Source organism: Neolamprologus multifasciatus, chromosome 19, assembly GCF_963576455.1.
Source record: "Neolamprologus multifasciatus chromosome 19, fNeoMul1.2, whole genome shotgun sequence".
NCBI classification, from domain to species: Eukaryota; Metazoa; Chordata; class Actinopteri; order Cichliformes; family Cichlidae; genus Neolamprologus; species Neolamprologus multifasciatus.
In genome coordinates this window covers 4596483-4611416 of record NC_140457.1, presented here as the reverse complement: position 1 = coordinate 4611416, position 14934 = coordinate 4596483, and the positions used below count along the sequence as shown (strand labels likewise).

Sequence of the window (14934 nt, the reverse complement as noted above, 5' to 3'; positions counted from 1 at the left end):
CAGGATTAATCAGGCCATCATGGCTGGAGTGGAATCCAGGTTTACCTGTAAAGGGAAGAGAGTGCTGCAGTTTATGGGGACCAGCACCTTCTCTGAGTACACTGTGATCAATCAGACAGCTGTGGCTAAGATTGATCCTGCTGCTCCTCTGGACAAAGTCTGTCTTCTTGGGTGTGGGATCTGCACTGGATATGGGGCAGCTGTTAATACCGCTAAGGTTTGTAATTTGGGCTGTGGGAATTGGAAATGCTCTTGTTCTCTCTTTCAGAGTAGTATTAAGACGTTCATACATAATTTTCCCGGATTTTGGAAGTGAAGCCTGCAGTTGTTGCTGCTTAAATCTTTTAAGTGTGTCTGTAGAGGCCCTATGTCATGTCAGGGCACTTTAAACCAATCTGGGAAGAGCAGAAGCAGACGTTTTGACAGTTTGCTGGTCTGGAGGATTCAGGTGTACATTAGCAAAATGCCAAAATCTTGACTGGAGTGAATGTCACCCCACAGAAACTGAAAAAAACCCAGGAACTGCATCTCAGATTCTACAGACTGCAGATAGCATGTTACAGTTGAGGCCAAAATTATTGATTTCTATATGAAAATGACCATTAATTAAAAACAAGTGTTTTTTCATAGTGTATCTGTTTCCAATATAACAATGTCCACTAAGTTTAATTAGGATATTTTATTGATACACCGAGTTGAAAGGGCAAAAATGAGACATCCAAAATTATTAGCCGTAATTACTCAGTACTGTACGCTTTCTGAGGCACAACTGACAACAGTCTCTTAGAGTAGGTCTTTACTTGGTTGTCTGCATTCCTCCATTGCAAAGTGTTCTAGTTGGTCCAAATTGCATGGTTTCCAAGCATGGACATTCACTTTGAGCACTTGCCACAGATTCTTAATAGGATTGAGGTCTGTGCGGGCCACTCCAGGATCTTGGTTTTAGTATCCTTGAGGAACTGTTGGACTAGTTTCAATGTATGGCTGTATCCCAATTCAGGGTCTGCAGCCTTAAAGGCCGCATTTTAAGGCCGATTACGTCACAGCGACAAAGGCTGTCCCAATTCGAAGGCTGCTCGAAATGCAGCCCTCAAATGCGTCCTTCATTTCCCTGAATTTTAAGGACGTGGCGGTGTAGACTTCGTGGCCCAACATATCCCAGAATGCATAGTGGTGGGTGTGGATAATTTTGCCGAAAAAAACGGCGGATGAGGGGCGCAAGAAGAGTAACTTAGTAAACTAAGTACTGAATATTATGTAACTTATTTATGTGCAAATGTTTAATAACGAAGAACATTAAAACATTCCTGTTGGCCACATGTCGGCAAAGTTATGTGACATTAGTGACGTTTGTACTAACTTGGTTTTACAGCCTTTACTTTAAAATATACGCCGTTCAATAGCTGAGCTTAATCAGAGAATGATCAAAGCTCATGTAGAAACAAACAAACAAATGAACAAAAGATTTTCTCCTTCATTTCTGTCAAACAAAGCTGTATGAAACGTTTCCAGCTGTTAGTTTTTTTCCAATCGATCTTTCTGAGTTAACTTCAATAATTACTTCCTCCAAACCATCAACGTGTCTTTTAGACCCCATTCCTACAAAATTGCTCAAAGAAGTCCTGCCATTGGTTAATTCTTCGATCTTATATATGATCAACCTATCTCTAATAATCGGCTATGTACCACGGGCCTTCAAGGTGGCTGCAGTTAAACCTTTACTCAAAAAGCCATCTCTAGACCCAGCAGTCTTAGCTAATTATAGGCCAATCTCCAACCTTCCTTTCATATCAAAAATCCTTGAAAGAGTAGTTGTCAAACAGCTAACAGATCATCTGCAGAGGAATGGTTTATTTGAAGAGTTTCAGTCAGGTTTCAGAGTTCATCACAGCACAGAAACAGCTTTATTGAAGGTTACAAATGATCTTCTTATGGCCTCTGACAGTGGACTCATCTCTGTGCTTGTCCTTCTTGACCTTAGTGCAGCATTCGATACTGTTGACCATAATATCCTATTAGAGCGATTAGAACATGCTGTAGGTATTACAGGTATTGCACTGCAGTGGTTTGTATCATATCTATCTAATAGACTCCAATTTGTGCATGTAAATGGAGAGTCCTCTTCACACACTGAGGTTAATTATGGAGTTCCACAGGGTTCGGTGCTAGGACCAATTCTGTTTACATTATACATGCTTCCCCTAGGCAGCATCATTAGAAGACATAGCATACATTTTCACTGCTATGCAGATGACACCCAGCTCTATCTGTCCATGAAGCCAGATAACACACACCAATTAGTTAAACTGCAGGAATGTCTTAAAGACATAAAGACTTGGATGGCCACTAACTTTCTGCTTCTTAACTCAGATAAAACTGAGGTCATTGTACTCGGCGCTGAAAAGCTTAGAAATATGGTATCTAACCAGATTCTTACTCTGGATGGCATTACCTTGGCCTCCAGTAACACTGTGAGGAACCTTGGAGTCATTTTTGACCAGGATATGTCCTTCAACGCACATATTAAACAAATATGTAAGACTGCGTTCTTCCATTTGCGCAACATCTCTAAAATTAGAAATATCCTGTCTCAGAGTGACGCTGAAAAACTAGTTCATGCATTTATTACTTCCAGGCTAGACTACTGCAATTCATTATTATCAGGATGTCCAAAAAACTCACTGAAAAGCCTTCAGTTAATCCAAAATGCTGCAGCAAGAGTACTGACAGGGACTAGAAGGAGAGAGCATATTTCTCCTGTTTTGGCTTCCCTTCATTGGCTTCCTGTTAAATCCAGAATTGAATTCAAAATCCTGCTCCTCACATACAAGGTCTTAAATAATCAGGCCCCATCTTATCTTAATGACCTTGTAGTACCATATCACCCTATTAGAGCACTTCGCTCTCGCTCTACAGGCCTACTTGTTGTTCCTAGAGTATTTAAAAGTAGAATGGGAGGGAGAGCCTTCAGTTTTCAGGCCCCTCTTCTGTGGAACCAGCTTCCAGTTTGGATTCAGGAGACAGACACTATCTCTACTTTTAAGATTAGGCTTAAAACCTTCCTTTTTGCTAAAGCATATAGTTAGGGCTGGACCAGGTGACCCTGAATCCTCCCTTAGTTATGCTGCAATAGATGTAGGCTGCCGGGGGATTCCCATGATGCATTGAGTTTTTCCTTTCCAGTCACCTTTCTCACTCACTATGTATTAACTGACCTCTCTGTATTGAATCGTATCTGTTATTAATCTCTGTCTCTCTTCCACAGCATGTCTTTATCCTGTCTTCCTTCTCTCACCCCAACCGGTCGCAGCAGATGGCCGCCCCTCCCTGAGCCTGGTTCTGCCGGAGGTTTCTTCCTGTTAAAAGGGAGTTTTTCCTTTCCACTGTCGCCAAAGTGCTTGCTCATAGGGGGTCATATGATTGTTGGGCTTTTCTCTGTATCTATGAAGCGCCTTGAGGCGACATTTGTTGTGATTTGGCGCTATATAAATAAAATTGAATTGAATTGAATTGTTAGTATCATGGTTGCTAGGCAACCTGGGCAGCGCTAGACCGTCCCATTTCACAAGTCTCGCACTTCCGGCCTTAGCGGTCTTTAAGTACGCAGCCCTTAAAAGGCTGCAGACCCTGAATTAGGATACAGCCTGTGTTTGGGGTCATTGTCTTGTTGCAAGACAAGCTGATGCTGATTGAATGTCGTTAGGAAGCCAATTGGCTGCACAGGTGTGATTTCAAAGCTGATTGGTTAATTACTGTAGGTGTGTTTTGAAAGCAAACATTCACATGAGGCTAATATTTTAACCACCCCCTTTTTTTTTTTACTATATTTGATAAAAAGTAAGCCTAAAAATATATTTTATATTACAAAATGTACCAGAAGCTACCAAATAGCACTGGTGAATTTTTAATTATATCAAGTTTTATCAATGCTGCAAACATTGGGAAGAAGTTTAGATAAATGTGCCTTAATTCCTGGGGGGGCTAATCATTTTGGCCTCAAGTGTAAATGCTAAACTTTATGACAGCACACTTAAAAAAAAAAGACTCAATAAGTGGAGCTTGTTTTGAGAGTTTGGCAGTAGAAAGACTTTTCTCTCTAAAAAGAACAAGGAAGTCATCTGGAACAATGTCCTTCAGACAAACAAGGCCACATGAGAGTTTTTTTTATCTATAATACAAATCACCACGCGTCGTATCTCAACCTCACGTCTCCGCTATGACGTCTGGACATGACGTTGTGATCTGTAGTGAGAGTAGGAAACAGGTGGGAGTGAGCTTGTAGTGGTGGAGACACTTTCTGGGGAGAAGATGAATAAATATCAACAGAACCAAAACAGAATACATGTGTGTGGATGAGAGACAGGAGGAAAGGTGAGGTTGTGAAGAATAGAGATTGTAAAGGTACAGGTGTTGGGTCTGTGCTTCAGCAGACCAGCTAGTTTAGAGACTCATCACCCCGGAAGAAAGCGAGACAACAATGGAACCGTTTTTTTACTTGTTAGCAACGGAGGCCAGTTGGAACCAGGCTCTTGGAGCTGAACGCTCCTCATCTGTTTCCTAGCCAACTTCAAAGAAACAGCCTTCCCTTGCAGCTTTTTATTCCGTGAATACAAGCACCACCCGTATGGTCACAAAGGTTAGAACACTGTGTGTGTGTGTGTGTACACGACTTCCTGCCACACAATATATGCTTACAACTGTTTAACCCCATTTCCTAGTTATCCAAAGGTCATCTCCCCACACCCGTATACGGCTTAACTTTAATGGTTCACCATTTGCAAGCATAGGTGAGCTCCTAAATGGCCGGGGGTGGATATTCCTCAGAAGATAAGGAAACCCGAATCTCACATAGAATGTGCCTGCAGTTAAACGGCTACAGCTAATTACCTCCCCCAGCATCATAGATGTGCAGGGGAGGAATAGAAGAATATCTAACCGTGCAGTTTAAGGCACGGTTTACAAATTTAAGTAAAACAATGGCAACATTTAACAATTTCAATCTAACAACAGGAGTTTAAATACTTGGAATAAATATTCAAATGTATGGTTAGAGACACTGTAATTTGATTGGATATACAATGACAATAAATGCTTTCATTCATCCAAAGCAGCAGACAAGAGAGGAGAAGAAGGGTGGAGTTAACCAGAACAGTGTCGGAGGAAAAAGTTGAAATAATTTGTGTGCTCGGTGGCACTGAGTCCTTTTCAGTTCAATTCAATTTTATTTATATAGCCCCAAATCCCAACAACAGTTGCCCGAAGGCGCTTTATATCATACGGTAAAAACTCTACAATAATACAAAGAAAACACTGAATGTCTTCTGCAGGCAGTGGGAGGTATAGATATCTTCTGAAATAAAGGGACATGCATTTGTGATCTTTTCTGTTGTTTTTGCACAACCATATTTCCAAAACACAAATATTCTGTAGCTGAGGAAATTCTCAAAGGAGGAACTATAGAAAGAGCAGATGTGGGTAAAGATGGACCTTCTTGTCAGGAAGTGTTAAAAGATTTTGAATTTTATTAATATTCAACTGTGATAATCGCTTATGTTTAGCTTTATTTGAATTTCACAGAAATGCCTGTACATAGCGTGTCAGCAAATTCTTTAACTGGAACAAAGTGACCACATGAAGAAGTTGCTCAAGTTTAGACAACACCCACATGTATTGTTTTAACCCACTACAAGATCGTTAATCAACTTGTTCCTCTTTGTCTTGTAAGGCTGCATCCTGTGCAGCCTCGTATGCAATCACCAGATAAGAAGTTGTTTTTTCCTTAAATTGTACTCCACCCATGAGTAAGACAGTATATAATAAAGTCTAAGCAGATGCCTGGCGCGCATTTCTGCACGACTCTGATAGTTGACAGATCGTGCTTAGGAATCGCCCATGTACATGAATTAACTCTGGGCCCGTGATTCTTTGCTTTCCTGAGGTTTTTCTCCTAACAGGAAGTAAATGAATGCCTGCAAAGCAGTGTTGTAAAGAAGATTAGATGCATAAATGGTTAATGCTGTAATCGTGGTTCTACAAGCTATTGAATCATAAGTGGACTACATAGAGCTCAGAGAAAACTCGTGTAGTCGTGATCATTTTCACCACGGTTAATTCCTTTTAAACCACACCATGTGTTGCGGCTCTAATAAAATTACGAAAGACACCAAGTTTGATGCATGAAGACTTTACAGTGATACTTACTGAGTAAGGGACAAGGTGCACGATGAGATCGCTCCATTGTTTGTGTCTGTGTTATGTCTTTCTTGGAGAAGAGATAGCAGCTGAAGGTCACAACATACAAACACAACTACATTTTCGTCTTTCTTTGCATTTCGAGTACTTTGTGTTGCACATAGCACCTCACTCTATCTTGGGTTTAATTCGTCTTTTCACGAGTTTTGGTGCCGAGTCATGTCATGTTGCATTTCTGTTGGTGGTTTAGTAGACGCAGGCTATAGCCAGAGTCACACTGAGATATTTTATCACTAGCCACAAGATCATTTGAAGACTAATACTCTGAAGCTCTCTCCCTGTGTGAGGTAGGATCATTGTTTTGGTGCCACAGGCAAAGATATCAGGATTGTTTCCATACTAAAGTTGGGCCAAAGTTTCCCAGCTTAACACCAAAAGGTGAAATTCATAATCACTTTATCAGGAAGAGAGTACGCAGAGTACACAATATGTTATCACTTCCAATCAATCAAGGCTTTATTTGCCACGTGCAGGTTGCCCTGCAGTGAAATAGGACCTGTATGAGGACAGAAGTCTCCTGAACGTGCATTTCTGCATCATCCAAAATCTGCTCTCACAATATTTCCAAAGCTGGGATAGCCAGCAGAATAAATTAAGCCATTTTTGACTTAAAACTAAAATCTTTTCAATAGAAATTCTCATCAAGATTGAAATGCTTTGGCAAGCGTTACCACTCATTAGAAGATACAGAATATTTCCATTCATTATGTTTCTATATATTAGAACTTTACTATACCCAGCACAAAGGGACTAAGTCTCTCATCTTGTAGGTTGAGCCGGGCTCCACCTGTGCCGTGTTTGGTCTGGGAGCTGTGGGTTTGGCTGCAGTCATGGGCTGCAAGGCTGCAGGAGCCAAAAGGATTATCGCTGTTGACGTCAATCCAGACAAGTTTGAGAAGGCCAAAGTGTTTGGAGCCACGGAGTTTGTGAACCCCAAAGATCACGATAAACCTATCCATGAAGTGCTCACTAAGATGACCAATGGAGGCGTGGACTACTCATTGGAATGTGTTGGGAATGTGCAAGTCATGGTAGGGAGATTTAATCTAACGTGGTTTAAGAACACGGAGCATCAGATAACGTTAACCAAGCATAAAATGTAATAATTGATTTTAATCATTGAAGAAGCCCTTTGATCTACTGACTCTGTGCTCTTTTCCATCTAGCGCAGTGCCCTGGAGTCCTCAGCCCGAGGCTGGGGTGTCAGTGTGATTGTTGGATGGACAGACTTGCATGATATAGTTATTCGACCGGTTCACCTCATCTCTGGACGTACGTGGAAGGGCTCCATGTTTGGAGGTGAGGTCAGTCTATTTTACATCCTGTGAGGCTGTGGGAGTGTGTGGGTGTGGTGTTGCTCTCTTTCTCTCTCTGCCCTCGCTCCAGGATACAGCTGCTGCTCATTCCCTCATTCAGCACCTGGACCCAGTCAGCAATTAAGTCTCAGACGTTATATAGGGTCAGGGAAGGAGCGCGCGGTGTGGGTTTTGTCTTTGCGCTGATTGTCAGGGAATGGAGAGGTGCTATAGTGTGGTTGTCCTTGGTGCAGTTTGGAGTTGTGGGAGCAGTGGGGAGGTTTACTGCTTTCAGTGAGTAGTGTGGGCTCCAGCAGCAGTAAGGTGTGTGCTGCTACTAGTGATTAGGGTGGGCCTGTGGGCTTTAGAAGTGCTTTATTCTTTGGTGCTTGTTTGTTCTTCCACCTATAAGACACATAAGACTGAGTTGTGACCTTTGTCTTTTTTGCAACGCTGCTTTATTAATAAGAACAATCTGTTTGACTTGGGATTGTTCATAATAAGAACTTAATATTCACCACACTGCTTTGTTTGGCTTCCTTCTCGTTCTTTCCTGGTCCTGTTTTTACCCCGAGACCTTAGACTGTTACGTCCCCGCAAATGACTATTATCACAGAGTGATGAATCGCAAGTAAAGGAGCTTTAAGGTTACATGTTCTACAATGTGGCTCTTATTTTAATCTTGTGATTCAGGATTTAAGAGCAAGGACGGCGTCTCCAAGATGGTTAAAGACTACCTGGACAAGAAGTTGAAAGTGGACGAGTTTATTAGTCAGAACATGACTTTGGATCAAGCCAATGATGCCATTGAACTCATGAAGAACTGCAAATGGTAGATTTGCCTTTCACAGCTGAAGAAAAACACAAAAGTTATTATTTGCTAAAGTGAAACTCAGTTTTTTTTTCTTTCTTTCCACAGCATCCGGGCGGTCATGAGTGTTTCTCCACCATAAGACCACTGTGCTGCTTCCAGCAACATTAAATCCAGTAGTGTATCACTACAATCAGTTTAAATAGTTCAGTGAATTCCTCTGTGGACGTTCATATGAATTTATATGAGCAAAAATCAAAAATGCAACTGTGTTTATGGATAAATAAAATGGCATGAAACAGACTGGTCTGTGAGACTTCTGGTTTTTCTTGTTTTATTGGTTTTTATGTCATTAAAGTCTGTATGAAGTGTGTCTAGCGAAGATTTACACAGCGCAGCCTAATAATACAAATGTTTGCTTTACTTGGCAGGCTGTTGTAATTATTCTGCTAGGATTGATACCATGATTTGTTCCCTAGCAGTCCTGCTGGTTTCTTGTAGAATTTATGATAAGAGAGAGGATACTGCAGCAATTTCTGTTGATTCAAGTGACAAAGCCAGCATACATATGCCTACCTCTACAACTTGGCTCATACAAGAACTACATGTTAGATCTTTATGCTAAGCAACAATGAAATCTCAAATGAATGAATAAAGTCACTGTGTCTGCTCAACACCAGAAGGAGTTAGCTGGTATCCACGCTTTAAGAAATATTGTTTCTCCCTTGCTCATGATCACTTCTCTGCCTTCCTGTTAGCAGCTCTGGCCAGCCATACTCACTGGCCTTGAAATCTTCCTACCACCCACCACCTTGTAATATAGCCATTACAAGATAAAGCACCTGATGCAATAAAAATCTTTGGTTCTGGCTTTGATGTGTAAATGTGTACTTTGACACATGCACGAGATAGCGACATATACCAGCCAGCTAAGAACTGCTACAGACTGGACGCACACATAGACATAGACAGCACTCCAACAGCAGAACAGAGTCAGGGCTCCCTGTCCAGCAGGAAAGTTCTGGAAACACTGCTTTAAGAAAAACTCCAGATCCAGCCTTGAAACTATGCAAATCCCAATCTAAACAAGCATCCACTTGTTGCACTGGAAAAACACACATCTACCTAATCCATAACCAGAGATAGGAAGCCACAGTATCCACTGCACATTATTAGGCAGGTAGTTTTAATGAATAAGACTCATTTGCTGCACTTTCTTCAGACTATTTTGGCAATGGTGTTTTTCAGCTGCTTTCCTAAACTTCTCTGTGTTTCTGCTCTATTAAGCAAAAAGTCTGTTGCAGTCTGGTGTTGACAATAGCAGCTTTTATCAGGTGTGACTTGTCACTCTGATCGTTTGTTTTCAATTTATTTCAGTTATGAAGCCCAGAATTGTCAGAAAACAAATGCAAACTTTCCTGCATCGTTTCAAACATTTCCAAAGGCTTGGTGGCAAGTGGAATATGATCTTACCAACTAACTGATCTCGTCTAACTCTAACTGCAGACACAGTGAAGTTTCAGAAAATCTTTCTCTAGCTCTGTAAGGTGATGGACACAAGGATTTTTCATTTTGAAGTAAATATGAAATGAACAGTTGCAGGTTTCCAATCTGGCTGTCTGCACTGCTAGGGTGGATATACTCTTAAAGCAAACATCAGTGCAGTTCAAAGGCTCCAGAAAGTTAAAAAAAATAAATAAATAAAAATACAACTAGTATTGTCAACCTAACAATCATTAAGTATTAAACCTCTCTTGCATCTTAAGAAAGGAGCAAAACAACCCAAGTAAATCTTTGTTGTTCAAAGTTGAACCACAACTCTGTAACCCTAAACCTGTAAAACATTCACCAGGACCTCAACCTGACCCACACCTCCTCACTATGCACTTTCACTCAGTTTGCACAGTAGTACAAGGGTTCACCACAGATAAGCCGATAGGAGAAGAAGCTGAACCACTGTTTTGCAAATTATTGATTATATCTCAACAACATTAAAGCATGTTGTGGTTTTCCAATTAAAATGAGTATCATGTACAAAACTAACCAAAATAATTTCTTCCCTTTGTAATATGTTAAAACTTCAGGTTAATTTAATCATTCTTAGACACTTTTGGTACATGAGGATAAAAATCGATTTGAACAAATGTAGCGAACTTTATTAAGGCAGCTGTGGGTGAAAGCGTCGCAAATTATGCAGCTGAACAGATTTTACATGTGACGGTGGTCAAAAATGTTTCATGTGCATTTCAGAGACATGTTAACACGTATGCCTACAAGAAGCTATATCAGCTAAATGGGCAATACCAAAGGTGTACTTACTATTTCCACAAAAGAATATTTTTTAAAAATTAAACATTTGATTTTTTTTTCCTGTCAAACAAATATTTGGAAAGTCTCATTTTATCCACCTTAATCAGCAGCGACTCTTTCAAAGAGGATCAAGAATTAAGTGATAAGCAATTTGGAATAACAGACCTGTAAGAGTAATATTCTTGGCCTCTAGAGGGCAGCCAAATATCAACCAGCCTGTTGAGCTGAAAGCTGATTCTGTGTTTGCTAAAGAACTCTTTGGTATTTTTAGCGCTTAATTAATGTTGCTTTGCTTAATGTTGCTTTGCTTAATGTTGCTTACAGTGTATATCAGATAACCATGAAAAACACAGCCATCATTTTCATGCCCCTCACTTACCCTGACCCTGCAGGCTGAGGGGTTGCCCTTGGCTGTGTTCGGCCTTGGGGCACCAGGCCTCGCAGGGATCATGGGCTCCTACATAACTCACCATATGAAAAACACGATGTCATTTTAATGTCTTTCTTTCAATGAACTGATAGCATTAAATATAATACTTGCAAAAAGCAATTTGCTGAATTCCAGTCCTACTGGGGTCCTACTGCTCAGGGTGTCACATGCAAAAAGTGACTTAAAAACACAGATCATGACTGCAAAGACACACAAAGATGATACATAAAGGGGTTAAACTGTCACAAGAAGAAACAGGATGACTCACCCAAGGTGCATCAGATGTAAAACAACTGCAAAGACCCAAAAAACGTGCAAAACAACCACAAAGAGACAGAGATCACAATGCAAAGGGACAACAAAATGATGCGAAGAAGAAATGCAGAACAGCAGCCAGTTTTTCCTGGTTCAGAATTGGAATTTGTGGATTAACTATTCACATAAGCATGACATGTCTGTGCACAGTGAAGGCAGTGAGACTTTGTTACATGTGGGCGATCGTGGCTCAAGAGTTGGGAGTTCGCCTTGTAATCGGAAGGTTGCCGGTTCGAGCCCCGGCTCGGACAGTCTCGGTCGTTGTGTCCTTGGGCAGGACACTTCACCTACCGCCTACTGGTGATGGCCAGAAGGGCTGATGGCGCGATATGGCAGCCTCGCTTCTGTCAGTCTGCCCCAGGGCTGTAGCTTGCCTCCACCAGTGTGTGATGGGTGTGTAAAGCGCTTTGGGGTCCCTAGGGGGGCTAGTAAAAGCCCTATACAAATACAGGCCATTTACCATTTACCTCGCTGGACAGAAATCTGTGCAATTCTACATCATTTCAGGACATTTGATGAAGAAAAATGGCTATGATGGTCTGTGCACGGTTATTAAACAATCTTACAAGTCTTTTTTATTTGAGGAATTCACAGTCAAGACAGCGCTTTGATCGGCATCCTCCCCCCGAAGGAACACATAGGAACATATACACAGAGAGAACATTGTGAGAGAGAAAAACAGAGGAATCAAACCCAGATTATTCAGAAGTATTCTTTGATCTCATCTGAATGAATAATAAGGTGATACATGATTCTTGTTTCTTTTCTTTCTTTTTTTAGAAACAGCACGGACATGGAAGCCTGTTGAAGTTGGAGAAAAGTGTGTTGAAAACACTGCAGATTAACTTGAGACTGTTTAAATGATTGCACAATATCTCTTTCCTCCCAACATGTGGTTTCAGTTTTCGTGTAGATTTCACCAGTGGATCAAAAATCTGTCATTCCCCAAATGTTGACTGGAGATTTATTACACATGCACAAGTGTTGTTGGAAACTTAACCAAACAATACTTGAAGCATTTGAATATTCTGATGATGAATGACTTTCAGGAAGAGATCAGATTTGCACTGTGTGATTCAAACCTGCAAATCAAAACAGTTCCACATAAACGTACCAGAAAACACAAGAGACGCGGCCCGTTATTCTGGTTATTTGTTATTTAGAAAGAAGGCTGTGTGAGAGCTGGAAAATGAGCAACTCTGAAATAATGGGTGTCTCCCAGGGCTCAGTCATGGGCCCACAACTTTTGAATCTGTTTATAAATGATTTTCCTACTGGTGGGAGAGAAGCTTCTCGATTAAAAACAAACAAAACAAAAAACAGCTCCGATTTGAAAGACCAATTTCATAGTTTTTATTTTTAAAAAGGGAGAATTTTTAAGTTCTTAGCCATAATCTAAGATCTTAAATTTAAGCCTCTAAAGAAGATTAATGGAGGAATTAATGCAGGACCGTTGTACTATATTTGACAAGAAATTAAATCTGGTTTCTCTGATCTCAGAATAACTTTTACAGCCTTTTTTTTTTTTTTATCACTGCAGGTGTGAACCCATTGCAAGGTCTTTAGAACAGGAAATTATGATTATAACAATATGAATTTCACAGAAGTCATTCTTGCAACCACAGTATTTTCTTTTCTCCTTTGTTGAAAAGTCATCGCTCTCAGCACTCGTAGGTGTAAGAGAATTTTTAATAGTTCTGTGTAGTTGCAATATCTTGTTTTTACTGTACATTGTATCAACTTTTAAATATTTAATTAGTTTTACTTTTTATACAGTTTACATTATCTAGCTTTCACATTGATATATTAGGTGAGCATCTATAAAAAAAAACATTTTCCCCCTGGCACTTCTAAAGTATTGATTCTGCGTTGAATCTAAAACGCTGGTACATCGTAGCTGCAAAACCTTTTGAAACCCGACAATACTGAAAATGGAGATGGTCACTTTCTTAGGCTCTACAAAGAGTCAATGCAGAGGTTTAATTAAGTGTTCACAGATACACATAATTTGAGTAGATGTCAGTGACAACTTTAACCTTATGACATCAGAATATGTCATTTTTGTTTTCATTAAACTCTGCTCCCATATGTAGGCACTCGTGAAAGAAAGATACACATCAAATATTGCTTACATGTCTTTTTCCAAAGTATAGGGTCAGGATTATGACCTGTATATTTAGAGGATTCAACTAAGATGGGCATTGCTCAGGGTTCAACCGTTTGATTGACCTTCTTGGCCTCCGTAAGCCCGACTTCATTTTCGATCAGTAACTAATGTGGCCGTTCAGAAATCGAGTTTTCTTTGTGCTTTTACATTTCCACTCAGGCAAATTAGTTATTTATGTATCCCTCGTCCCAATCTTTCATATTGTATGACAGTATGGGCTCAAACATCACCATCTACACACAATCACACACTTCACACCCTCATGCAATCAGACTGTGAAAATAATGGCTAAAAAGCCTGTCTGATGGGATCACTGTCACATCCTGAATAGATGGAGTCTACTTTGAAAGGTTCAGTAATTTTTCTGCCTCAAAGGCAGAAGGTATATGTGGAATATTCCAGATATATCCAGAGGTGTTTGGACATTTAAGCTTTCTCTGTAAAAGGCTGTGAACTGTCAAATATTACTGACTGAAATCAAATTAACAGAAAAAAAAATCTTTAAAGCAAACCAGAGGTGTAGCCATTTTTATCTGCTTTGTTTTTATACAAACGCAGTACTGTCAGGGAAATATCGCCACCTGTGAGGTATGTGCATTTATGGTAATGAGTTGAAATGATGTCATGACCATACCTGGGTGTTTCTCCTGCATAACAGTCGGCCTGCATGCAGTCAAAATCAATAAATCTGTCAGCCTATTAAAGAAATCTATTCATTTTCTTATTTCTGACCATTTGATTAACAAAATGAGCATTACACCTTAGTAAATGATATCCAAATTAAGAGGAATCCTGCTGATTTTCCATTCGGCTCTGGCTGAAAACCCATTTCTGCTGCTGGAATAATCAGTTTTAAACCAAGCCGCATTTTCTCCATCAAAGAAATTAAAAAGATTAAAGCTCCGTCCCAACTATATCATTCGTAGTTGACCGAAACGTGTCAAAAGCCATATTCAAAGACAAATTTGACCTCTTCTATGTTTCTGTGGTGTTGAATTACAACCGTGATGTGTTAGGCATATAGATGAAAGACTAAATTAAAAAAAAGGCCGTGTGCCTTTTTAGCTTGATGGGGTTAATTACTGTGAACCGCACAGGATTTTCTTCACAGCAGACATTTTCACTTATCATGTGGGAAATGCAGAGGTGTAATTAATATAAGAGAAGACTGTCTGAAAGGAGATGGTAGATGAGCAGCGTACACAAAGGATCCATTAGTCATGCTAGATACCTTACAAATGTGCAATTAGCACAAGAAATGCTAAGCGTTTATTCCAGAAACCTTTCAAAGCATCAAACTGCACATAAGAGCAAAACTTAGATGATAAAAGGAAATCACAGTTCCAACTCTTAC

At 40.1% G+C, this 14934-nt stretch overlaps 1 protein-coding gene across 1 annotated transcript in view; it reads left to right on the top strand.

Moving 5' to 3' along the window:
- Nucleotides 1-12735, top strand: part of LOC146495761 (alcohol dehydrogenase 1-like) — a 14755-nt gene extending 2020 nt beyond the window's left edge. The window contains exons 5-9 of the mRNA XM_085143792.1: nt 1-217; nt 7023-7283; nt 7419-7551; nt 8241-8379; nt 8467-12735. The exon at nt 1-217 is cut by the window's left edge and continues 3 nt beyond it. Coding sequence (XP_084999918.1) covers nt 1-217; nt 7023-7283; nt 7419-7551; nt 8241-8379; nt 8467-8500 — 784 coding nt within the window. The 3' untranslated portion in view covers nt 8501-12735. The remainder of the gene's footprint in view (nt 218-7022; nt 7284-7418; nt 7552-8240; nt 8380-8466) is intronic.
- Nucleotides 12736-14934: the final 2199 nt, after the last annotated feature.